The sequence below is a fragment of the Saimiri boliviensis genome, chromosome 7, assembly GCF_048565385.1.
Source record: "Saimiri boliviensis isolate mSaiBol1 chromosome 7, mSaiBol1.pri, whole genome shotgun sequence".
NCBI lineage: Eukaryota > Metazoa > Chordata > Mammalia > Primates > Cebidae > Saimiri > Saimiri boliviensis.
In genome coordinates this window covers 51,494,361-51,521,884 of record NC_133455.1, presented here as the reverse complement: position 1 = coordinate 51,521,884, position 27,524 = coordinate 51,494,361, and the positions used below count along the sequence as shown (strand labels likewise).

General features: G+C 38.1%; 1 protein-coding gene across 3 annotated transcripts in view; it reads right to left on the bottom strand.

Moving 5' to 3' along the window:
- The window catches only part of LIN7A (lin-7 homolog A, crumbs cell polarity complex component), a 144,262-nt gene extending 117,075 nt beyond the window's left edge, over positions 1-27,187 (bottom strand). The window contains exon 1 of one of the 3 annotated variants that reach the window (XM_074402502.1): positions 26,777-27,187. In XM_074402502.1, coding sequence (XP_074258603.1) covers positions 26,777-26,858 — 82 coding nt within the window. In that variant the 5' untranslated portion in view covers positions 26,859-27,187. The remainder of the gene's footprint in view (positions 1-26,776) is intronic. The other 2 variants (XM_003927835.3, XM_039472421.2) reach the window with 2 other exon arrangements.
- Positions 27,188-27,524: the final 337 nt, after the last annotated feature.

The window sequence follows — 27,524 nt, the reverse complement described above, 5'->3', positions numbered from 1 at the left end:
GTTACTATGCTGATTACCTGGCTGAACAAATTATCTGTAAACCAAACCCCAGCAACACGCAATGTAGCCATGTAACAAACCTGCATATGCATTCTTTGAATCTAAAATGAAAATTGTAAAAAAACAAAACAAAAAAGAAAGGAGCTAGAAACGGGGAAGGTGGGGAAGCTAAGCTTTGAGGACAAACAGGAGGGAGTCTCAAACCTCAGACTTCCTGGCAGTAATTTCAATTCAGCATTTGCAAATTGTGTCTTTTCAGACAATTCAACCAACCTAAGTTTCATTTTCAATAAAACAATGATCATAATTGATCCTACTTCAGAGTGCGTGGGGTGTGTGTGTGTGTGTGTGTGTGTGTGTGTGTGTGTGTATTGAGGATTAAATAAGAGAGTACACGAAAATATTTAGCATTGTACCTGGCACACAGTAAATGATTAATAAATGTTACCGTGAGTGATTATTACCATCATTTTCACTCATCAGTCTGATTTTACTGTGTGCTTTCAGAAATTCTTCAAAATGTTTTGTGTTCAGTAACATCCTTCTTATCACCTTTCAAAATTTATAATTTGCTTTATATCTTTTTGATGACTATGATGTTTAGAGTGGAAGGCAATAGAACATATACGCTTAATGTACTATCTTGATTCAAATCTTCCTTTCATTGTCATCCACTTGCTCTGAAGTGCATTATAACATTATGGAAATAATAATGGACTTGGAAGTCAATAATCCTTGTTTCTAGTCTTAAACTTGTAATTTTTTTTCTTTTCTTTCTTTCTTTTTTCTTTTTCTTTTTTTTTTTTTTTTTGAGGCAGAGTCCCGTTGTGTCACCCAGGCTGGAGTGCAGTAGTGTGTTCTCGGCTCACCACAACCTTCACCACCCAGTTTCAAGCGATTCTCCTGTCTCAGACTCCTGAGTAGCAGGGACTACAGGCATGTGTCACCACGCCCAGTTAATTTTTGTATTTTTAGTAAACACGAGGTTTCACCACGTTGGCCAGAATGGTCTCCATCTCTTGACCTCATTATCTGCCTGCCTCGGCTTCCCAAAGTGCTGGGATTACAGGTGTGAGCTACCAGGCCCAGCCAAATTTTTGAAATTTGTTTAATTTATCTCAGCTTCAGCATCTTTATCTTTAAAATGAGTTTTTGGACTAGTTTATCTTTTCTGGCTCTAAAGAATAAATGCTCTGCCTAAAAGGATAGTTCATTTATCAAGTGTGCTATTAAATTAATAGGACACAAAAAAGGCAATGGGAAAAAAGTCATACCATTAAGTATGACATCTACTACAGCTTTCTTGCAGAAATGCTTTATTGAGAGAGCTTTCTTTCATTTTTACTTTGCTAGGTGTTTTAACATCATGAATAGATATGGAATCACTCAAATGCTTTTTCTACACCTATTGAGATGATGCTACTGATTTTTGTTACAGTAAATTATTTGGATTGACTTAAAATGTTAAATCATTCTTCTGGTAATAAACCTCACTTGATCATAATATATTATCTTTTGTATGTATATCCTTTCTATGTATCTTTTGCTGGATTTGAGATGTTAAAATTGTGTTAGGCACTTGTACATTCATATTCATGAGAAATATTTACCTTAGATTTATTTTCCTATACTGTGTTTATCTGGTTTGGTCATTTCTTGGGGTAATTCTGTACAACTAAAATGAGAGAAGTGGTTCCTTTCTAGTATTTTCTGGAAAAACTTGTGTCGAATTGGTAGTATTTCTTTCTTATATGCTTGGCAGAACTCACCAACCATCAAGGCAGGAATTATTCTCTTTAAAATTATGTTTAAGTACAAATTAATTTTTTAAAACAGATTCTGTTTATTCCTTTGTTGAGTGACAGCACATGTCCAGAAGATGGAAGAAATATTTTTGGGAAAGTTTGCCTTGCTCAGTGCTATTCAGTACACGTGTTCACTGACTCTATAATCACAATTCAATCTTTACATATATGCAAATGTATCCAAATAATGTTAAATGTGATTTTAAGGAGATTCTAGAAGATACAACTTTGTCATTTATTATTAGCAGTAGTAGTAGCAGTTTTGGTGGAGAGAAGATGAGGTTTCACTAAGTTCCCCAGGCTGAACACTCAGGCTAAAGAAATACTACCGCTTCAGTATCTGGTAGCTGGGACAGCAGGTGCACACCACTGGGCCTGGCTTGGAAATGAAAATTTGGAGGTTGGGTTGTAGACAGTAAGCATGAGGGCTTAATTTTAAAATTTATAAATAAGACATTTAATTATATGAAAAGAGATATAGAACCTTAATATTTGATTAAGTTACTTAAAATTTTCTTGCCAAATAAAAACAAATCTAATCCTGTAGATCACTAGATGTCCTGAAAATTGTACTTGTACCTTTTCTAGTTGGTGGGTCATTAGGATATAACTGACTCAAAACAAACAGGCAAACGCAATAAACTTGAAATGGCTTATTCAACAAGGTTTTGAATTTATAGTAAATAGTTTGGTTTTGTTCCATTTGAGAGAAAATTAAATAAGCTTAGCTTTGTTTTAACCTTTGAACAAGATAAGTAAGATCCCGGTATTTAATTCATATTTTAAAAATGCGAGACAAATTACTCATACATAAACAAGTTTAATTTGGAAGGCATTATTTTTCAATTGGTACTAACATGAACTATTCCTGTCATAATTTACTGAGTATTTGTTTCTTTTCTTTAATTATGCAGACACTGAATACCTTAACTCAGGTGCAAGTACTTCATCACATTTTATTAATGCTTTAAACATAGATATTTTTCTGTTATATATACTAATAGATAAGAAAAAAATTTAACAAGTCTTTCTTAGGAATACCTTCTCTTTTGTGGGCATCTCAGTGTCAACGCTTATTAATGCATATACATAATGCAAGTGAAACAGGACATTATTATGCTGGTTTGTCAAGCACCGATTCGGGGCAGACATTTTCATAATGGAATGTTAATTCAAATGCCAAAGAAGTTTGAAAGCAGTGACTGAGAAAAACACATTGTTTACCTGAAAATCATTGGTTATATAAAAGGCATTATGTTGTTCTCCTGCATGGGAATTAGGGGAGCAAGATTTATAATACCTAATGTGATGATCACATTCAAGAAACAGTTGTAAGAATTAGATATAAAATCATTTGCCCATTCTTATCATTAATCATAGATCTCCTTTTAAAAATACACCCTAGACTGGGTGCTATGGTTCAAGCCTGTAATTCCAGCACTGGGAGGCCAAGGTGGGTGGACCACCTGAGGTAGAGAGTTCAAGACAAGCCTGGCCGACAGGGTGAAAACCTGTTGCTGCAAAAGCTACAAAAATTAGCTGGGTGTGGTGGCTCATGCCTGTAATCCCAGCTACTTGGGAGGCAGAGGCAAGAGAATCCCTTGAAATTGAACCCCCCGAGGCAGAGGTTGCAGTGAGCTGAGATCACGCCTCTGAACTCCAGCCTGGGTGACAGAGTGAGAGTCTGTCTTAAAAAAAAAAAAAAAACCACTCTATAGAAAATATATATTATACATATCTGAAAATAGGAAATATCTTAAAGGTTACCTGTGCCAGCCTCCAGAAAAATGCAAGAAGAAATTCTATATATTCTAAAACATTAATTTCATTCAAATAAAAAACAAGAACAAAATCTTCATGTTTCTTATTAAAAACATTCAGGATTTATTGTTTTTATTTGCAATTAAAATGTCAAATTCAAAAATTCACATGGCAGAGAGTGAGTTGAAAAAAGCCCAGGTGCCTAATTCACAAGCTACAAAAAAACAGTATAAAGGTGACCATCTGGGGAAAGCTGGCTGACTTAATTTTCCTATGAGCTTACCGTCTGTTCCTTATTTCTCTTCTAGACTCCATATTATGACCTTGAAAATTCACCTACATACATATTTTGCTACATGCTTTTCCTTCTAACCGTAAATGCAGATATTAAATCGGTCTAACTGCAAAGGATATAATACAACAAAGGACATATTGTGTTGCCTTTGTTACAGTCTGTTTTCTGTGTGTGTGTGTGTGTGTGTGTGTGTGTGTGTGTGTGTGTGTGTTTTCCTTTAAGTTTTGTTTCTGGTGATGATGCCTTTCAGCCTTTTAGCCATTCTATAAATTTCTATACTTTCCATGATACACCTGCAAGTGCAGCCAAGCACAGTTCTAAGAAACAAATGCTGCTTCTAGAAGGGTGGTTTACAAGGTGTAGAAAGAAGGTAGATGTTGGAGAATGTGGAAAAGAGGAAATGAGAGCCTAGGATTGTGATCTTGATGTGTACACAATGGATTATGAGGCAATACGCACCGGAGAAAAGCGAAAGCTCAAACAGTGAGGAATTCCTGGCTTGTCAAAAATCACCGACTGCTCAAGTACCCCAGTTATGCCAGGATTTGAGAAGGAAGCATCACAGTTTACTGCCATAGTGAATAAGTATGCTGAGTTTATTTGGGTTTCTTTTTAATTCTCAGTTTGAATACTGGAAATAATGGTAGTCAAACAAAAAGTACTTACTTTCAAGTATTTGTTGCCAAAGCTTTTCTTCAAATAGTCTTTTGTCCTATTCTGTATTTTTTTCTGAAAAAAATCTATAGCAATTACTTCCGTAATGTTGCTAATTTGTGCTCTACTTTGAGATTATCCTCTATCATTATATATTATTTGGTGTTTATGCCAAAACTTGCCTCTAACTTAGACCACTTTTCATACATCAGAGTCCTGATATATCGTTGGTCATTTCTCCTGCATTCTTAAAGCTCATTAAGTGCTGAGCTAAAATCATCAGCTTCCTGGACCAACATATTTCCTCTTTGACTTTCCTTTTCTTAAATTTCTCCTTGTATTAGTCAATGAAGCGAGTTGGCATCAAGATCTGTTTCTTCCTTTCATTCCTATAACTCTTCCTCAAGTTAAAGTCAGATCATCCAGATTGCTATAATAATATAGCCCAATATCCTCAAACTATTCCAAAGAATGATTGGCTTCTGTGAACAGAGTTTCACAGTCTGCATATTTCATACCACTTGGAGAGTCACAAAGTATACTGCAGCCTACAATAAAGAAACAGCTTAAAGTTTGTTTAACCCAGTGTTTGGGAAACCCATTATTTTCTGATTTATTTTACCTTGAAACTTTTGTTCAAGGAGCATTGAATAAAATCTCTCAGAGTAATGTTTATGAAGCATTAATCTTCCCCATACATTCAATCTTGCAAACAATTGTCACATTAGTTAATAAATATGCCATTCAGATTAGTTCACTTCCTTACTCAGAATTATCAAACACTCTCAATTTCCCATTAAAGAAAGCTTATTAATCTGCAACCTACATATTTCATGTTAACTTTCATGACTTTCTTCATATTGGTAGCTACCTAGATGTTAAGCTTAGCATCCATTATATTACAATTGCCCAGACTCATATCAAATAAATATGTACCATCACTTAGCAATGAATTAACTTTTCCCACAGAACTGTGAGACTATGGGCAATCTCTATTAATAGCTTCTAATAGCCAGGCGCGTGTCTCATGCCTATAATCTCAGCACACCAGCAGGCTGTGAGCAGATCACTTGAGCCCAGTAGCTTAAGACCAGCCTGGGCAGCACAGTGAGACTCCAACTACAAAAATAAATATTTTAAAAATTAGCTGGGTGTGGTGGTAAGTATTTGTGGTCCTAGCTAGTTGGGAGGCTAAGGTGGACAAATCACTTGACCCTGTTGCAACAAAACCAAAAATTGACAAGTGGAACCTAGTTAAACTCAAGAGCTTCTGCATAGCAAGAGAAACCACCAAGGGAATAAATGAACAACTTACAGAAAGGGAAAAAATATTTACAAACTGTATATCTGGCAAAGGTCTAATATCCAGAATCTATAAGGAACTTAAATCAACAAGCCAAAAAAAATAATAACACCATTAAAAACTGGGTAAAGGACATACACAGACACTTCTCAAAAGAATACATACAAGTGACTAATGAACATGAAAAAATGCTCATCATCACTAATCATCAGAGAAATGCAAATCAAAACTGCAATGAGATACCATCTCACACCAGTCAGAATGGCTTTTGTTAAAAAGTAAAATAATAATAATAATAATAACAGATATTGGCAAGGCAAGGCTGCAGAGAAAAGGGAACATTTATACACTGTTAGTGGAAATGTAAAATAGTTCAGCTGTTCTGGTGATAGTTTGAGACTTCTCAAAGAACTAAGAGTTGAGTTACCATTCAACACAGCAATCCCATTACTGGGTATATATCCAAGAGAAAATAATTCATTCTACCAAAAAGACACATGCACTCTTATGTTCACCACAGCACTATTCACACCAGGAAATACATGGAATCAACCGAGTTGCCCATCCATGGTGGATTGGATAAAGAAAATACAGTACATATACACTATTGAACACTATGTGGCCATGAAAAAGAACAAAATTGTGTGCTTTACAGCAACATGGATGCAGCTGGAAGCCATTATCCTAAGCAAACTAATGCAGAGACCAAAAACCAAATACCACATGTTCTCACTTATAAATGAGAGGTAAATATTGAGTACACATGGACATAAAGATGGGAACAACAGACAATTAGGAGTACAAGAGGGGCAAGAATAGACAAACTCCCTATTGGCTACTATGTTCACTACCTGGGTGATGGACTCTTTCATATTCCAAACCTCAGCATCAAGTCATATGTCTTTCTAACAAACCTGCACATAGTCTCCCTGATTCTAAAACAAAAGTTAAGGGGAAAAAATATCCTATTTAGTAAGGCTTCGAAATGTAGACAGAATTTGACCACTTCTCATTATATTTTCTGCTACTAACCTGATACCATCCACCACCACCTCTGACCTGAATTCCTTCGATAACTTTCTTACTAATCTCCCTGTCTAGTCTTTACTTTCTATGATCAACATAGCTGAGTGAGTTTATTCAAACACAAGTTGGATCATGTCACTACTCCACAAAATGCTTCCTGTAGCTTAGTATCTTAGAGTAAAAGCCAAAGTCTTTAAAATAGTAGCACTGAGCCTCATGTATCCCCCCTGTCCTCCTACTCTCTCTCTCTCTCTCTCTCTCTCTCCCCCCTTCTCTCTCTCTCTCCCTTTCTTTCTCTCTCTGCTTGAATTCATTTCTTACTGTCCTTTCCCTTGTTCCCTCTGCTCCAGCTATACTGGGCTCATAGCTATAGCTGTTCCTCCAACACTTTAGAACATTACTGTCTCAGAACATTTACATTTGCTGTTTCCTCTGACTGGGCCATGCTTTTCCAATTATCCTGCTTGTTAGCCCTTTGTCCCCACCTCACTAGAATAGAAGCTTCCTGAGAGTTGAGATTGTGTCTATTGTATTCACTGCTGCAGCACCAAGACCTAGAACAGCTGCTGAAATATATTGGGCCCTCAATAAGAATTTGTTGGGTGATAAATGAATGCATTTACAAAAGGGTATACAAGTGCTTTAGAACTGAAAGCAGGAGGATCTAACCTAGGCTGTGGGATTAGGAAAAGATTTCATGAGGATTTGGAAACTGAGTGCCAAGAAGACAGTAGGTATTAGCCAGGAAAAGGGACGAAGAGGAAGGGAAGAGCTTTCCTGCAGAGAGAGCAACACACCAAGTCTCTGAGGTTATTCTTATTTATTCAACAAATATTTGATAGACACCTACAATGTAGCAGGCTGTTTTCTATCATTTGGGATATCATAAGTAGAGGAAAGGAATACACAAATAAATATTGGCATATGGTCAGTTAATTAAAATGTTATAAAGACAAATTAAGCTGAGATAAAGAAAAAAGAATGATGGGAGTAGGGAAAAGACTATTTAGATATGACAGATAATAATTGTGGGGAGGTGACATTTGGGTAGAGACTGAATGAAGCTCACAATAAGTTATTATCTGAGAAAAAAGCATTTCCAGGCAGAACAACAGCAAATTCAAGAGGAGAAAGGTAGGCTTACAAATGGGAAAAATTCAAAAATACTTACAAAGTGAGAGAGGGCAAACAGGCAAAGGAACCATGGACCCAATTGCACAAAACCCAGCAGGCCAGCCATATTAAGAATATTCGACAATGGGAAGCCACTGAAGATTTGAATGCAAAGGATGGCCAGATCAATGTCTCAGGAAAATAAAAGCCAAACATAAACTGGCTGTTTCAATGCTTAACCCGCAATAACTTCCTTTTAAGTTCGTAAGTCATTTCAGAAATAAGGCTATAGCATCAGTTTAAATGAAAATGCTGCTATTTTATTCTGTGAGTACATAAAAATGGTATCATAATTAAAAATGTTTTTTAAACTTTAACATAAAATTTGATGCCATTTTATTTTTAAAAATATCAGCATTCTTATATTTTTAAATAATCTTTTTTCTAATTTGCCTGTTATTATTTCAGTGTTATGCTCTTACTTTATAGCTTCCATTATTTTACAATACGTACTTTTAATCATTATAACTATGCTTATTTTATAGTCTTTGACTTTTGTATCAAGATCTCTCCACTTTTCAAACATTCACACGTTGCTTTGTTGTATGCAATGATTCACCCCAAATTTTGGCTCCTCTTCTCATGTTTCTCATGATTTTTTTTTTTTTTTTTTGAGACAGAGTTTTATTCTTGTTGCCCAGGCTGAAGTGCAATGGATCTTGGCTCACGACAACCTCCACCTCCCAGGTTCAAGTGATTTTCCTGCCTCAGCTTCCCAAGTAGCTGGGATTAACAGGCATGTACCACCACACTAGCTAATTTTGTATTTTTTTTTTTTTTCTTTAGTACAGATGGGGTTTCCCCATGATCAGGCTGGTATCTAACTCCTGGTGACCTCAGGTGACACACCTGGCTCGACCTCCCAAAGTGCTGGGATTACAGGTATGAGCCACTGCACCTGGCCCTCCTCATGTGTTTTAAATGTTTCATTGCAAGCACACTTTTGGCAGGGACTGTTTCTTCTACGGGAAACCAGCAAAAATAAATGTTTAAGACTGCTATCTTTCATTTTACCATCTCCTGTGTACCTTGGCCTATAATTCACTTTATGTACATTTCTTTCTTTTCTCTGAGACATCATCTCCCTGTGTCACCCAAGCTGAACTGCAGTGGCACAATCATGTCTCACTCCATCCTTGATCTCCCAGACATAAGTGATCCTCCCACCTCAGCCTTCCTAGTACCTGAGACTACAGGCATGCACCACCATGTCGCCTGGCTTATTTTATTATTTTTTTAAATTTTTAGTAGAGATGGGGTCTTGCTATGTTGCCCAAGCTGGTCTTGAACTCCTGAGTTCCAGCAATCCTACCAGTGTTGGCCCCCCAAAGTATTGGGATTACAGGCATGAGCCACCGTGGCTGGTCTTATGTACATTCCTTGAAAGGTGGTTTCCTGAACCAAGTAGGTGGCATATATTCAGATCCTAAACTAGGTAATGCATTTTGGCTTATGGGCATAATGTAACTCTTATGTCTTACCTCCAGTTCTGTATTGCCACCAGGCATGGGGCTGTCTGGGACCCCTTGCGCCCTTTTCATCCCCTTCCTCTACTTCTACTAAAGTGTCAGCTCACACCTCTCCCATTCCAGCTTTCACTTTTCCTTTAATTTCTGACACTTGGAGAATATACTCCTTCATTTGCAATCTAAGCTACAGTTTTTTAATTGTTAAATTTTATCTGGCACTTCTCAATATTTGGAATGGAAGAGATTCTGTGTTAGCTCAGTCTACCATATTACAGACTCACTTAAATTAATCTCAAAATTGAATTTTAATTTGAAATATGAGCAACAACAGAAAATAGTTTGCATAATCAAATACAGTCATGAGTTACATAACAACATTTCAGTCAATGAGGAGCTGCATATATGACAGTGATCCCAAAAGATTATGATACTGTATTTTCACTGTATTTTCTATATTAAGATACACAAATACTTATGATTGTGTTACAACTGCCTACAGTATTCAGTGCAGTCACAGCCTGTACAGGTTTGTAGCCTAGGAGCAATAGGCTATACCATACAGCCTGGGTGTGTAGTAGGCTACACTATCTAGGCTTTTAAAAATACACTCTATGATATTCCCACAATAAAAATCACCTAATGCTTCTTTTCTCTCAGAATGTATTTCCATTGTTAAGGAATGCATGCTGGTAGTTGCTGAGACGTACAAATAAGCACCAAAAATTCACCACGCTGCAAAAGTGCTTTCTAAGTCTGTCTTCCCATCTGAAAACACAGCGTTTTACGCTCCTAGGTGAGAATAACCAGAGAAACACCTTTGTCTCCAGCACCAGGCTCATTCAGTACCAAGTAACAAGCAACTGCAGTCTACCCCTGGTGGAAGGTAGAGGGCAAAGAGACAGAATCCGTGTGTGACACAGGTGCACAGTGAAGATCTAAAGCTCAGAGTGGAGCACCTCAATGGTTAAATTGAAAGTGAATGTAAAATACAACTCCTCTTTTTATTTTTCTTCAATGCTTTATAAGCTGAGGTTAAAAAGTATTAGGCTCATGTAGTAAATAGTTTAGGCTTGACAGACCAATCAGTCTCCATCCCAACTATTCAACTCTGCAGTTGTAGCAGGAAAGCAGCCACAATTTGTAAGTAAATGAGCACAGCTATGCTCCAATAAGCTTCACTTAAAAACACTGAATGAATTTAATATGATTTCCATGTGTCACAAAATATTCTTCTTTCAGATGTTTCTCAATTATTTAAATATGCAAAAGCCATTTTTAAGTCTCAAGATAGATTTGGTATCAGGGCTGTAGTTTGTGACCTCTAAGGCAAAATTGGTAGTAAGAATTATGGGTTTACAGTGTACATGCAACAATAGCATAAAAGATGGAAGGGAGCAATGGGAAGTATATTGTTGGTTATAAGTGATATTATTTTAAGGAAGACTGTGTTAAATTAAGGACATATACTCTAAACACTGCGGCCACCATTACGAACAATAAAATAAAGACAGAGCAAAATAGGCAAAGACTCCCATCAACATTAGATCATTAAACTATTATTTGAATATAAGAGAATTGATTAGAGCTCTGTTACATTTGGAAAGTTTATAATTTACAAAGAGACAATCTCATCTTGAAACATACTCAGGAGAAACTTACAAAATATGCTTAATTACATTATATTCTTTAAAGCTCTGAAAACAATGGAGAGTGATCCAGGAGAAGCAGTTTTGAAAACTTGTTAGTACATGAAAGATTTCCAAATGCGGAGAAGAAAAAATAAATAAAACTAAGCAAAAAAACAGGACCACTTTAATACGTACAATATTAAGTTGTAATATTGACCAGATAATAATACCTAGTCCTTATATCCATGTACATCTATCTGGCCCATGGCTAATCTGTTCAGCTACTTAGAACAGAGGATCACTGAGGCCCAGATCATGTAATCATTGTTACACTGTCTGAGCACTGGCTGAGGTATGGTCTGAATATGTCCCTACAAAATTCCTATGCTGCAACTGAATCACCAATGTGATGATATTAGAAAGTAAGGACTCAGATATAATTAGGTCAAGAGGGCTCTGGCCATTAGGCCTCAGAGAGCTGCCTTGCCCCTTCTGCATGTGAGGACACAGAAAGATGATGTCTAAGAACCAGGAAAAACAGGCCCTAGACAGACATGGAATAGGCTGGTACTTTGATTTTGGAATTCTCAGACTCCAGAACCATAAGAAATGTATGTGTGTTGTTTATAAGTGACCTAGTCTATGTTTTTCTTTATATATATATATATATATATATATATATATATATATATATATAGCAGCCCAAATAGACTAAGGAAGATTGCTGTAACAAAATGCCATACACTGAGTGGCTTAAGCAACTGATGTTTATTTCTCATAGTTTTGGAGGCTGGCACTTCCAATATCAGAGTGCCAGCAGATTCAGCCTGATGAGGGCCTTCTTCTGGTCACAAACAGCAGCCTTCTGGATCTGTCTTTACAAGTCAGGAGCGAGAGGGAGAGCAAAAGAGCACGAAGCGGGGTGGGAGAGGGCGTGAGGGAGCATCCTCTGCTCTTTTTCTCTTCTTAGAAGGCCAATAATCATACCATGGGGACCCCACCCTTCTGACTTAATGGGAACCTAATTGCTTTCTAAAAGCCCACCTCAAGTACCATCACATTGGGGGTTAAGGCTTCAAAATATGCATTTTGGGGGAACAGAAACATCCAGCCTATAACATACACCCATCTTAACATTTTCCTATTGGTAGTTACCATTTGGATGCCAAACTGGCAATATTTGAAAAACGTGTGACATCAGAAGAAATTAATGTCTGCCTGGTCACAGAAAATCTCATTCATCCAGAGGCATGTATCTGTCAAACTCAGCTAGGTCAAATAGGTCTGAGAAGCTGTAAGCATCCAAAATTTCCGTTTGAGTTGATGAAATAAGTCTCTTAGCATTCCTTCATTAATGTACATTAAATTCTACTGTCTTATCTGTTTTATCGTCCACTCTTTCTTTACAAAAAGCCCATTTTCTAGAGAACATACACTGTAATGAAATAAGAAGGGAAATAAATCCTACGTTTAGGTTAAAAATGGTTAAAAAATAAAAGTTTTGGCCTACAGGAGTAAGCATCTGTTATCTGTAAGTTTATTTAGGTAGAATATCTCTTCCAGATTGAACACTAGACAAATATGGCATTACTTGGGCCACTGAAATCCATATTAAAACCTCAAGGTATACATTTTAATGATGATGGATAAGAAGATTCTGTTTATGTCTTTCAGGACATTTGCAGCTAACATTAAAGGGGAAAAGATGTCATAATTCTCTCTTCATGCTTGAAATTCAGGGTCTGCTACATTCCCAAATGCCTTTCTCTCCTCTCACTTGGAAGGAAAGACTAGAAGGAAAGACTTGGGGCACTATTACCACTTTTCACTCCCTTTGTGAGCCTGTCAATATTCCAGGTCCGTATAAAGAAGTTTTGCCTGTGCATTGCAGACCACTGAAAGGTAACCTGAATGTCACAGTCACGATCCCTTTGTTCACTAGCACAGACTGGGAAGAAGGAACAGAATATTGCTGGTACTTTCTTATAATTTTATCTGAGATAGTTAATTTTAAGTGTCAATTTGACTGAATTAAAAGATACCCGGATACAGTAAGTAATCCCCTCTTATCCTCAGCTTTGATTTCTGTGGTTTTGGTTACCTGCAGTCAATCTCAGTCCAAAAGTGTTAAATGAAAAATTCCAGAAATGAGTGATTCATCTATTTTAAATTGTGCTTTGCTCTGAGTAGCATGATGAAAACTTTTGCCTTCCGTCTGTGTTCTGGACATGTATCATCCCTTTGTTCTGGATACACTACCTGCCATTACTGTATAAGAAAAACACAGTATACAGAGGGTTCATTACTAGCCTCGGCTTCAGGCAGCCCCTGTGGGTCTTGGCACATACCCCCTTGCAAAAAGGGAACACTAATGTAGTTGGTAAATCACTATTTCTTGTTATGTGTGTGAGGATTTTTCTGGAAGAGATTGGAATTTGAGTCAGTGAATTGAGTAAAGAAGATCCACCTTCACCTAATGTGGATGGGCACTCTAGCCCAGATAAAACAAAAAGGCAGAAGAAAGGTGAACTTGCGCTTTTTCTACCAGAGCTATAAAACCTTTCTTCTCTTGTCCTTGAACATCAAAACTGCAGTGTCTCTGGTTTCTGGACTCTGAAATTTACACCAGCAACCCCTTCGGGTTCTCAGGCTTTTGATATCAAACTGAGAATTACACCGCTGGCTTTCCTGGTTCTGAGGGTCTTCTCAGCTTCCATAGTTGTGTGAGCCAATTCCTCTAAGAAATCCTCTCTCATAAATTTATAGTTTATACCTTGCTGGTTCTGTGTCTCTGGAAAACCCTGATATACTGTCTATGGATATTTTTGTCTTTTGTACTAAGAAATTAATAACCACTATTAATAAGCACAACCATTTATTCAGCATCTGCTATTTTTCAATAATTGTGCTGGACCTTAAAACTAAATTGCTTAAATTGCTTTACCAACATTGATATGTAAGTTCCTTTTATAAGCATTGGACAAAGTTCTGTCCTTTTTTTTCTCATACAACATGTTCTTCTGGTGTGCCTCCTACCTGTCTGTTTTTTGAAGTCTTTGCAATTGTGCCTCAATTGTTTCTTACAAGTTCATGTTCCTCGGAGCTTGCTATAGACTCTATTACTGACCTATGCACTTGCTGTTGGTAGTATAGTATAGTGGTTAAGCTTAAGTTCTCGAGAATCGACCTGTCTGAACTCCATTCCTCTTTATTTAGCCTCTTTATGCCTCAATTCCCAGTTCTTCGAAATGCAAGTCGTGTTTTATATTTTGTTTGTTGTGAAGATTAATTGAAATGAAAGTTTATTGCCTTATTAGTTTGTTGTGGAGATTAAAATGAAGCATGAAAAGTGCTAAGCACTATATCCGGTATGCAGTAAACGTGCAGTGTATGTGAGCTGTTGTCATCCTACTCAAATGATGTTATCCCAAATTATCTGCATAATACCTGTCTTCTTCCCTAGAATATTGGCTCTTTCCTTAGCCCTTGCCTTGGTACTCGGCGCTCATTAGGCTATCATTTACTTTACCTTGAATGGCTAAGCAAAGAAATGTATCACCATGTAAACTGGCTGTCATGATTCCTATATTAAGGATGAAAGAATTACAGTGTGGAGAGAGGAGCAATGCTCTAAGCTTCCACAGAAGGTAAGTGGCAAAACTGCGACTCAAATCCCTATGTGTCTAAATCTGAAGCCCATGCACTTTTCATTTACTGCGTTGGGGAAAATACACCCCTGGGGAGAACAGGTGTTGAATAATCAATACTTATTGAGCACTTACTATGGACCTGGTCATGTTCTAAGCACTTGCGTGTGTTCTCTCATTTGATATTTACAGCAACCTTATAAGGCAGAGACTGCATTTATTTTCAGTTTTACAGAGGAAAACTAAAGTACAGGAAGGATAGTAACAGGTCAAGGTTATATGGCTAGGACGAAGCAGAGATAGACAGGGACTGAGACGCAGCCATCTGGATCCAAAGCTCACACTCCTAATTACTACATGTTTGTCTCTCTCAGCATCATGTGATGCTTTGCAATTAAACAGAACTAAAAAAAAAAAGTTAAAAGTCACTTGGGTTATATTGACACAGTCAGTTACTTAGTACACATTCAATATCTGTATATGATTAGCTTATATTAGAAAAATAAGACAGCTCAACATCTACATAAACTCTAATTTCTGTCCTAAACTATTACTGAATCTCAAAGTTCATCTGTAACAATTTTTACAAGTTGTCATTCAACTTTTGCCTGTCCATTTCCACTAATACAACGAACATTAATTCCCAGAAGGCACTGCCTGAATCTAGTTTTAAAAAGAATAAATGTAGAAACTTTTTTCTTGAATAAATACGTCAGTTTATATCCTTCACTCATTTTCCTAGTTTTATCCTCTAAAACTATGCAATATTGAAAGACAAACCACTAATTTATTTAGCAAATGTTTGAGCACATATCTTTCAAGCACTGTGATAGGCAGAGTACGGAAAGATAAATTTAAAAAACATGTTTTTAGGGTGACAGCCGTGTGGAAGAAAATTTCAACCTCATGTGGTAAATGTTCTAATAGAATTATTTAAAATGTGTTAATTGAAGCATCAGGAAGTATGTGATTTGGGGAAACAGCGGGACGGCAAATTAGATGAGTATACAGGACAACTTTTATTTGGACCTCCAGGCATCTCCAAGTGCTCCCTGCTTCGGGAGATACCAAAATAAACTGAGCCCTTCCCTCTTCATATAGCCTGAAGGCAGCAAATGTTCTCTGTTCTTGCTTCTTGGCAGGAGGGTGGAAGCACATGATGTTCAGGACTCAGCAAAGAAATACTTTTCATTGTTGGGTAGTTGCTATATGTCAGGCCTGTTCTATGTACTTTATACACATTAATTCGTTTAAAACCAGCAACTGTATTGGGTCAGTGCTATTATTACTATTTTCCATTTTACAGGTAAGAAAATTGAGGCTTATTCAAGTAACTCTGAGGGGAGTTGCAGAGCTATTAAATAGAAAAGCTGAGATTCAAACCCAGGAAGGATGGGCTCCGGAGTGTATGTTTTTAAACACAGGATGACGTGACTTCCTAAACAATACAATATCCAGAAATGACTTCGAGTGCAATAGAAACTTGAAGAAAATAGTATTGAAATGCCACTTAATTGTTTGCACATTATTTTGCTTTCCATTATCTCATTTAATCCTCATGACAATCTTGTAAAATAGGCATTCCTACCTGACTACCATCCTCTATCCATCTGTTCCATTCTCCTCTTTATTTTCTTTGTTCTAGTTACTGTTTGCTATTGCTTGCACCCTCCAAGAGGACCATCTTTTGCACTAGCTCTCTCCTCTTCTCAAAGTGGCAAACTGAGACACTGCTAACTGTGAATTTGTTTTTCATCGTAGCGTGATTATTTCTGCTGTAATGTCACCTCCTTGGAGAACCCTTCCAGAATCTTATGGTGGAATTTTCAGTTCTATTCCACAGTTTACTTTTATTCTCTGCACTTTGCTCTCTGGAATCATACTATGTGTTTACCTATTTGAATATTTTATGTGTTGACTTAACTAGAACATAAGCACCATCACTAACAGAGAATCTGTCTATCTTGTTTACTGCTGTAACTCTCTTCCTAAACACAGAGTAAACATGACATACAACAGGCATTCCAAAGTATTATTTTAGCTTTTTCATTCCTATTTTTAAAATTCCTTCTTTATTATAAATTAATTTTCCATCAATTTATTAGCTTATTATTTGAATATAAGTGATTGATTTTTTGGGGACACTATTTGGAAATAGGATCATTGATTTGTGTCTATGAATGGTTGTATAACCTTAGCAAATTCACTAATATCATCTAATAGTTTTGTAGTTAATCATCTATCTGGAAATTATTATTTTGACAGGTTCTACTTAATATTTTATTAATTATTGTTTTATAACATTGGTTAAATCATTTTTGTGCTGTTTTTGATGTGAACAGAAATGTTCAATCTTTCACCTCTAAATATGATATTTCACATTGGCAGCATTTGATGCACAGTTTTTATCAAGTTAAAGAAGTCCTCTACTTAGAGATTACTAAAAGATTTTTAATCAGATATTAACATTACCTTTCATCACATGCTTTATCAATATGATATGGTTTTTCTCCTTTAATTTGTTAGTATAAAGAGTTACAGTAAACTATTTTCTAATGTTGAGCTATCCTACTTTTTTGGATAGTAATGGTTCTCAACTAGATGAGATAGAACTGTCTTTAAAAAGGGATTGTGGAAATTAACTGGGTATTTTCAGTTAACACAGTGTGATTCAAGCTGGCATTTAGCTCCTGGAAACTAGGGATACTAAACCTCTTATATGACAAATAAACTTAGTGTCCTAACTACCAGTGGTGTCCAGTTGAGAAACACTGCTAACTGTGAATTTGTTTTTCAAATGTTTTAAAACTTATTAACGTGATTAATATGCCAATACAGTTATTCCAATATTTTTTAAATAACCCCTGCTAGGGTATGGTGTATCAGTGTTTTTCTACATTATTAATATTAACTAGTTTTATATTTAATTTTCAAGAGAGTTTTTACAATATTTTGATAATATAGTTACACTACTTATGGTGAATTTATTATCATGTTGGCGCAAAAGTAATTGCAGTCTTTGATATTACCTTCAATGGCAAAAACCTCAATTACTTTTGCACCAACCTCATAAATAAAAGTCCTCAATCTTTTCCAAATAAACTACTCTTAAACCAGATTGTTCCAGTCATATACCAGTACAATCAATATGCAATCAACATTCTAATTTGATTCAATCTAATGAATGAAAGCTATATCCATTTCCTCTAAATTTTATCTCTTGTATTGTAACCTGCCATTCAAGCTGGGAATAATTTTAGAATATCCATATGGTTGGCCAAATTATTTGTTATTCCTCCTAGCTTAGTCATCTGTAAAGTTGACTAAAATATATTCTATAGTGTTCATCCAAAATATTGTAATACTGCTGAACAAGACCATGAACCAGACTTGCTTGGAGGGAGAAGTGTTTCAACCACTACAAATACAACAGTGCAATCATCCACTTTATGTATTTCCACCATTTCCACAAGGCGTCTATAAGAGTTGTGGGGTCATGAGTATATGATGAGACTATGGCATACGTCTGAAATTTGGCAAGATCTACTTTTAGTGATTTTCCATATAGTCTCTGGGATCACCACTTTCTTTTCTAAGTGTCAATATCTGATTCTTTTAAATATATATATATATATATATATTTAAATATATATATTATATTAAATATATGTATATATAATATTTTAAAAATAAATATATGGTCCAGGAGGCAACAACAAATAGATTGTCCTATAGTTTCCCAAAACATCTTTGTCATCTTTTTGGAAACCAGGTTATTTGTCCATCAGCAATTACTGCTCTTCTCCAATTTTCTTCAAAAATCACTTTTAGCAGTCCCTCAACTATTTTCCATTTTAAAAATTATTATTAAATAGACCCAGCTGTGATTTCATGCTATTTTTCTCTATCTATCTTGGGGGTTTAAATCTTATGGCCGTGCTGTGACTCCCATTATGCTACCTTTTTTTAGTTAAAGGTAATCCTTTGATTAATTTAAAAACAGAAGATGTTATATTGAAATATAACTATCACCACACTGGACAAGTAAACCAAAGTTGCACAACCAATTAGACTGGAACTAGCTACAGTGTTTATAAGGAAAATTACTATCAATTTAAATTAGAAGCCCTAGTTTTCTGTCCAAGACAGACAGATATTTGAGTATAACTACAAAATAAGTTTCAATCCCATATAATTTTTTTCAAGTGGTCTTTGGGTATATTTATTTTTATTGGACAAGTGTTCAAATTCAGCTAGTACATTACTTAGCAAAATTCAACCATTTTTTAAAAAAAGTTCTCCATCGAATAGACCAGAAGTAAAGCATGGAAGAAATCAACATAATTTTTAAGGTTAATTTCACATTTGGCAGTGCAGAGTGACTTCATGTTAAATCCATTTTGTTTATTAGGACGTAGTTCTGTCATTCATCTATTTATGGTTTAAAAAATAAAAATGTGTACCTTATATGTATACGTGTGGAGGAGGGCAATTCTATAGCAACCCCGTCCATTTAAAACACCTTTTCAGTTGTATTCTGACATTAGCTTGTCTGATTCAATTCAGAAGTTAAAACAGCAGGGTGAACGCAGACAACCGAATGAGGGCTATGACTATCAAAACCAATGCCTCACATCCTTTCTTGGCCCTGGAAGCACTACACTTGTTGCAGCCAGCTACATACACACAAAGAGGCAAACTGACATCCTAAGGTAGCCACTACTTTTGCATTATTTTAGGTTAGAGAAATTTTTTGTTTTGTTTTGTTTTGTTGTGTTAAGAATAATCCATGACAGCTAAGTCTTGCTAAGCCAATTTGATTCCTTCATTCACTCAGTCAATCAGCAAATATGAAAAGTGTGCCAACTATGTGCCACACAATGTGCTGGGTTCTACACAAACAAACCCAACATGGTCTCTGACCCGATGGAAAGTATATACTAACAGACAAATGTCTAAGAGATATGGCATTGTGCATATAACAGCATTTTTAATACCCAGGACACCTTCCTATTTGATAGTACTCCCTATATGTTTTTTTTTTTTTTTTTTTTTTTTTTTTTTTTTTTTTTTTTTTTTTTTTTTTTTTTTTTTTCTAAATAGGTAGGCCTTAGTTTTCTTACTAAATAGCTAGGCCTTAGTTTTGATCCCTGAAAAATAACACTCATAAGCAAGAGCATTAATTTCATTTGCTTGTTTATTTGTTTGTTTTTGAGATAGAGTTTTGATCTTGTTACCCAGGCTGTAGTACAATTGTGCCATCTTGGCTCACTGCAACCTCTGCCTCCTGGATTCAAGCAATTCTCATGCCTCAGCCTCCTGAGTAGCAGGGATTACAGGCATGAGCCACCACATCCAGCTAATTAGAGATGTGGTTTCTCCATGTTGGTCAGGCTGGTCTGGAACTCCTGACCTCAGGTAATCCACCCACCTCCACCTCCCAAAATGCTGGGATTACAGGCATGAGCCACCACGCCCAGCCTGCAAATGCATTAATTTCATAACTGACAGGAGCACACCAAATACATCTCAGGGCTCAGATGGCTAACACACCAAACTAGAAGGGATTCACAAAATTTCTTTTTATTTTTCTGGAAGCTATATCATTAATTTCTGATTTTTTTTAAATGTTAAAACTATCCACAAAACTCTCCATAACTACAAAATATTTTTTTTTTAGCCAAACTCTTTATATATAAATAAACTCTTTATATATAAAACTCACTCCTGTAATTGCAGCACAGAGGCCAAGGCAGGAGGATCATCTGAGGTCGGAAGTTCCAGACTGGCCTGGCCAACAGGTTCTAGACCGGCCTGGCCATCTCTACTAAAAAATACAAAAAACAATCAACTGGGCCTGGTGGCATATGCCTGTAGTTTCAGCTACTCAGCTACTCAGGAGGCTGAGGCAGGAGAATTGCTTAAATCTGGGAAATGGAGGTGGCAGTGAACCGAGATTACATCACCATACACATAGCCAGGGCAACAAGACTGTCACACACACACACACACACACACACACACACAGCAAAACTCCTGGAGTGTTCTGTAACTATATAGTGTGAAAGGAAACACTTATTGATTTACAAAGAAATTAAAAGTTAAGTTGTTTTAAAAAATTTGCTGGAGTTCAGAGAAAATATGAGAGAGCAAGCAAGCACTCACATGTTTGTATACAAAAACACATGTGGTTGCTGCTGTGGGTAGGATTTAGGGAAAGAAAGATAAAATATAGTCAGCCCTCCTTCTTCCCCTCCCCTGATCAAAACCCCAGGGCATATATCTTAAAAACCATGTAAATACTAACTTAATTTTTATTTTCCTTCTTCCTTAATCTCTCTCCATGTCAAATTAAAAAAAAAAAAAAAAAAAAGGAATAAGAGAAGGGGCAAACCCCTCTGGAATGTAAGCAAAAGCAATTTTCTGGCAAATACAGATTTTATAAAAACTGGTGAATAGAACTGATTAGAAAAGCTATAGGCTGCCCAGGGCTTGAATTGGAAGATACATGAAGTAATAAGCTCTGCCTGACTTGAAAAGTGAAAAGGGAAAAGAGAAAAATTGTAATGTATCACAAATTCTATGAAAAGTGTGGCACCCATGGGATAGTTATTTGCATTCAATTTTTGTTCTTATGTTTTTTTCCCCCATAAGGTTGAAATCCACAAAATAAAAGCTCTTGGTTTTATAGCAGATTTTTTAAAGAACAAAAGTTTGATTTGTTTTAAACAGAAAGCACACTAGAATTTGTTTAATCAATATTTTAAATTAAGATTTATTTTGGTTGCCAAGAAATAAAGATTTCCATTTACGTTTTTGCAACTTGTCCAAAATGAATTTAACTCACAGAAAAGTTAGATGATTGTAACACCAACCTTGTATCTTATGTAAGCACTTAAATGCAGATTGGAAGCTACTAATCATGTCATAAGGAAAGTACTAGAAATGTTTTAATTATTCATTTTTCTCCAAGAGTTGGTTTTGTATTATTCTTTCATAAGCCATGAGTATTCAAAAGCCATTTGGCTTAAAACTAGAGGGAAAGAGTAAAATAAAATTTAAAGAGTTCTTTTGCATTATCTTCTCTGACCTTGAGATGGAAAGCTAAGCAGAATTGGAGCTACTGGACTTTAGAAAGTCCCTAAATCCATGCAGTCTTTAATACCCGAAGTATTTCTATGTTCTTTAATATCAGTGTGTCAGAGTACCAAGGATTGCATTCTGCTTTGTTCCCTTAAGTTTAGCTGAAGGTCATTCCTGGCTTTACAGATTAAAATCTGTGCAAACTAACCTCTGATGTAGAGAAGAGTTGCTATGAACATTTTAAAGTCTGGAAGAGAAGAATTCCACACTAATCTCCTTATTAGTATCTTCTCTTTGTCAAGAGGGCAAATTACATATACTACTTTCTATACCACTGTCTAACATAAAATATTGGACTGAAAATGAATAAATTTATTATGACCACTTGGATTCAACATGTAAATTTGTGCACACTGACACATAAATTACAGTTCTCAATATATTTCTGAAAATCTAATTATAATATATGGTGTTTTTGTCTTGTAATACAAAGAAGCAAAAAGCTGATCTACAGATTTTCTTGGCATATATAGTTAAATTTCTACCCCAGGATGCATAATTAATGTGTTATTATTTCTTGGTAATTTCAGTTTTTGATCACTTTCTTGATTGTAGAAGTATTAACTGAATGACAGCCAAGGACTGTGGACCTGCTTTTATGTGTACTCTTCCCAGAATGCTTTTCCTAAGGATCTTATTAATGTATATACCAAAACACAGTTTAAATTTTGCTTTCTCGGTGAGCCTTCCTCAACCAATGTAACCAAATGGGCCCTTCTCCATTATTCTCTATTCCAATCACGTTTATTTTCTTCAGAGAACTTCAAATTTTCAGCTAATCTGAAATTGTGAGTTACATAATCCGACCCCTGGCTACCAACGTCATACATCTCATTTTTCACATTCTTCCCTCTCTCATTTTTTCCCACTGACCTTCCTGGATGTTCACGGTGTGCTCAGGAGTTCCCCCTCCTAAGGACATTCCCCCAGGTATCTGCAACTTTGCTTCCTCCATTTCTACAGGGCTCTTCTCAAATGTCACTGACTCAGGAGGGTGTTCCTTTACTAACACATCTAAAACAGCAGCCCCCATTTATGGCACTCTCCCTTTCCCAGTTTTATTTATTCTCCTTGGCACTTGTAGTTGTATATGTATGTGTTCATTGTGTGACTCTCATTAGCATGCAAATGCCATTAGATTTTATTTATTTTGTTCATTAGCACTGGCACAGTGTATAAAACAATGTTTGGCATAAGTCTGGCACACAATACTTATTTGTTAAATTAATTAATTAATCCCTTGCTTATCATCCATTTCTCTCATTAGACTTGTAAGGGCCATAAAAGCAGAAACTTTTTGTTTCTGGTATTCCTCTAGCATCTTGCATATAATATGTGATAAATGAATACTGAATGAATTAATAATTGCCTCTGTGTGTATTTTAATCTCCCTCTCCTAGTAAGTTCTAATTACCACAAAAAGTGGAATTATGTCTCTTTATCACACCAGTGTGTAACAATCCCACAATAAGGTCTGACTTATGATAGACACTCATTAAGTGAAGCATATCAAGGATGGGACCAAAGTCAACAAGAATTTACAGTGACCATAGCCACCCAGAGGCCTTTACAAGGTTGATCTCAGGTCTTAATGGCAAAGTAAAAAAGAGTTTTTTTGGATAGGCACAGAGCCATGAAAATCTGAGATCACCTTGTTCATCCTTTTAGGGCCCAGCCTGGACTTTGAAAATGCTTACTTCCCAGAGCAGACCCAAGAAGTTAGGTGCAGGCTTCTGAGTTTCTTACTTTCAGATTATCGTTCAAATTTGTAATGCAGTAAATCTTAATTTCAATCCATAGCTTTGATTTGTTTGCTTAAAACGTTTGCCCTGAAGACTATATCCATGTATGATGTCAATGGGCAGCAAACAAAAATAATTCAATTTTAACATAAAATCTCCACTAAATAGTAGAGTAACCTTGAAAACATCTTACCACTTTTCCATGCTTTTTCATTTATAAAATGAAAATACCAAAAAAGAACTAGCAGCTCTAAAATGATGGATTATATATTCAGATTCACTGGGATGCCCTTGGGAGATTTTGTCAAGCACTTCTTTCCTTCCTCTCCTTTGTCCACCTGCTGCAACTCCTCCTGGTTAAACATTACAGTTTTGGTGAGGTACTCTTACTGATGGGAATCCATCAGGTGTATAGGGGAAAGCTAGGTTGAGAACCTCTGGCCTGTATTATCACTATCGTCCTTTGCACAGCCAAAATACTGTGAATCTATGAACTGCACCTCAGTTCACTAGCAAATCACTATATTTTAAATTGCTTAAGTTACTGCTATCCTGAGCTTACTGACACTAACTTAACATTAATTTTTTATTGTACTGTAAGTCAGGGACTATGGCAGACACTGAGAATTCAAAGATGAATTTAGAAATGGTCTCTTCCCTCAAGGAGTTCCATCCAATCGGGAGAGAAATGCAACAGAGTATGATAAATGCTTTAATGGGGCCAAAGCAGCAAGTCAATTTAGAGCACATCAAAGGGTACCAAAGCAGCCTGGGAGAGAGGTGATCTGGAAAATCTCCCAGTAGGTGACCAAAAACTGAGTCTTAAATCTAATTAATTGAATTATAGACTGCTAAAGCTGCAAAGTGTTGGAGTCATCTAATTCAAACTCCTGATGTGGCACAGAGAGAAACTGATGTCCTAAGAGGCTGGTGTATTGAGAATAAATATCAGAGTTGCAACTAGGACCCAGATATGTAATACTGGGCTGCGTCTTTTAAAATGCACCTTTTTTGAAGAAAAATTTTCAGAAACTTTTCTTTCATCAGTTTAATCATGAAGGTAACCAATTAATGACTCATAGTTTAATAAAGTACAGAGAACAATATTTTATACATTGACTTTATGCTCAGTGGTGATGCCAATAACCCATCATCTCTTGGTTATAGATTTTGTGTGAGCTGCTGGTGAATTTTTTCAGACCCATTCACAGGGTAACGCTGCTTGCCTCCTGAGCTACTGCATGGACGTAATCACACTGAGAAGGACAAGTAGAGTTTGGCTGTGAGCAAGAACAAACTTTAAGAATAAATCTTAGTCCAATTAGCACCTCCTCTCAATAACTGACTGAGGCACCTAAGAGCTAAGGTAAAACCCAAACATTGAATTTTTTTTTGTAGTAGCAGTATTATATAAAATGACTCAGGTATGCAATCTTGTTGGAGTTTTTGCTCCTAACGTAGTCACTTGATTTGGGATGTTTAACGACTGTGATTTTATAATGGGACAATATAAGAGCTCATCACATTAAAACATAAATACTTGGGAAGCCCATAGTCTCTGATAGCTTGCCATCTGTTTGGTTCTTACTGGCAATGGATTTATCCTGCTTAGTGCAGATGATGATATTGTGGGCAAAATCATGGATTATACAACTGGTTTCTGAGGTCTTTAACTACTGTTATTAATTTTGCCAGCTCGCAAATCAACATTTTCTAATACAAAATCAGCTACATTTTATTTTTCAACTCTTACCCTAAGAAAGGTTGCTATGGGCACCACATAGCATCTGTTCTGGCGCCAACAGATTGCGTTAAAGTCACCCACAGTCTCTCCAAATTAAAAACCTCAAACTGAGTTCACTGGCTTTGTCACTGTACTCTCAGCAGGATGCTCTTTTGGCTTGCCCCACCGTTCAGTTTAATCCTCTAGAAAGAAAATTTTTAGAGGTACGTGGGACTAAATCATTTTCGTCTGAGCACACCATTTCCAAATGGCCGCCCAGGGTCCTAAATCCGGCGGCTGCGGAGAAGGACTAGCGGGTGTCCTCCTCTGCAGGGCCGTGGGACTCCAGCGCCTTCATCACTGGACGTTGGAAGCCGGGAAGGAAACCCACACACTCAGGGACAGGTATAACCCCGTACGGGTGCATCAGCGAGGCCCGGATCGCAGCAGAGGACTCCATCCCTGAGCTTGTGGCGGGGGGTGGGTCCTGGGGACGAAGCCAGCACTTTCCCAAATGAAGTCAGAGAGCGGGACGTACTGGGTCGCAGGTCAGAAGTTGAATTTTAACCCGACGAGCGCTGTGCCCGCGCGCCTTCCGCAGCAGCCCGGGCGCCGCGGTGGCACCGAGCTGGGAGAGGACGAGAGAGGTTGGCGCAGTAGAAGCTGAGAGTTGCCACGGACCGGGAGCTGCCGGCCGCCGGAACAGGCGCGACCCTCGCCGCTTTCGAACGCGAAGCCGGGGTGAGCCGGGCTCGGCTGCTGAGGCTCAGCTGCCGGGGTTCGGCTCCCCGCGCTCTGCGTTGCCCTTTGGGCGGAGGGCAGCTCCGCTCCTGCAGCGGCCCAGCCGCCGTGCGTCCGGTCGCCCCGGGGTGCGCCCTGCCCGCCCCCCGAGCGGCCGCCCGGACTCCCACGGGAGAACGGACCCTAGCCCTCCCGCGCCAGGACAAACTTCCTTCCACCCAGGCCCCCGCGCCGCGCAGGCTGGCAGGCGGCTCCCTCGCCGGTCTCCTCTGGGCTCGCTCCGGCCGGCGAGCTTGCTCCCTGCCCCTCTCCAACCCCAAGCCCCGGGCACCTAGCCGTCCCCGCGCAGCCGCTCCAACAAAGCCAGAGGCCCGGAGGCGACCCGGCGAGGGGCTGGGAGTGGCTGCGGGGACCCTAGAGCCCACAGGAGGCGTCCCCTCGGCGGGGCGAGTCCAGTGTGAAGGGGCGGCGGGGACGTGGCGGGGAGGAAAGGGGAAGAAAGTGTCCTGCTCCTGGCGCAAACGCCTTCCAGGCTCGCCCTGGCTCCCCTTCTCCCCTCGCCCGAGCGCGCCCCGCGTCCCGGTGGGAATCGGCAGGGGCGGGGGGCGGGTGGGCGTCGGAGGGGAGAATGGACACTGTGGCCTGGCGGGCGAGCCGCTTCCTTACCTCTGTCCAGGGTGAGCGGCTGGACCACTGTCAATGTCGCCATGTCTGCCGTGGGAGCCGAAGTGACGCTCGGCTTCAGCATCAGCAACCGCTTGTAGTGAGAAAAAAAGGAGGAGATAGATTGGGGGCGGGGGTGGAGAGGGAAGACGGAAAGGAGGGGGAGGAGGGGGAAGGAAGGTGGTGGTGGTGGTGGTGGAGAAGAAAGCTTGGGTAGGTTGGTAGCCAGATGGAGACGCAACTGTTCCGCGGCGGCAGTTCAGTTGCGGCGCGGAGCTGAGCAGGTATCCGAGAGCGACTGCGTCGCGGGGATCGGAGGGAAGGCTCTGCCCTAGAACTTTGCTATTCCACCCCCAGGAGCGCTGGGTGGGTGTAGCTGGCGGGCTGTTCTCTTTCAACTTTCCACTCAAATAAAATGGTCAGAATATACGTGTGTGTGTGTGTGTGTGTGTGTGTGTGTGTGTGTGTGTGTGCCTGTGTGTGTGTGTGCCTGTGTGTGTCGGGGAAGAGAGAGAATGGAAAGGAATATGAGGGAAGGAGTAGGAGATGTGTTTTCTCAGATTAAGAGAAATTGCCAATCCAATAATCCCACCCCCTTTAGAGAGAAAATGCTTCTACTGTCAGAAATGTTTGGGATGTAATTACACTTGCAGTTAATTTCTGTTGAAGTTTTTTGGAACGTTGATCTATAACTGTATATAAAGATAACTGACTTAAGGCGAGCGTTCTATCCGTAGATGTTCATTTAGGA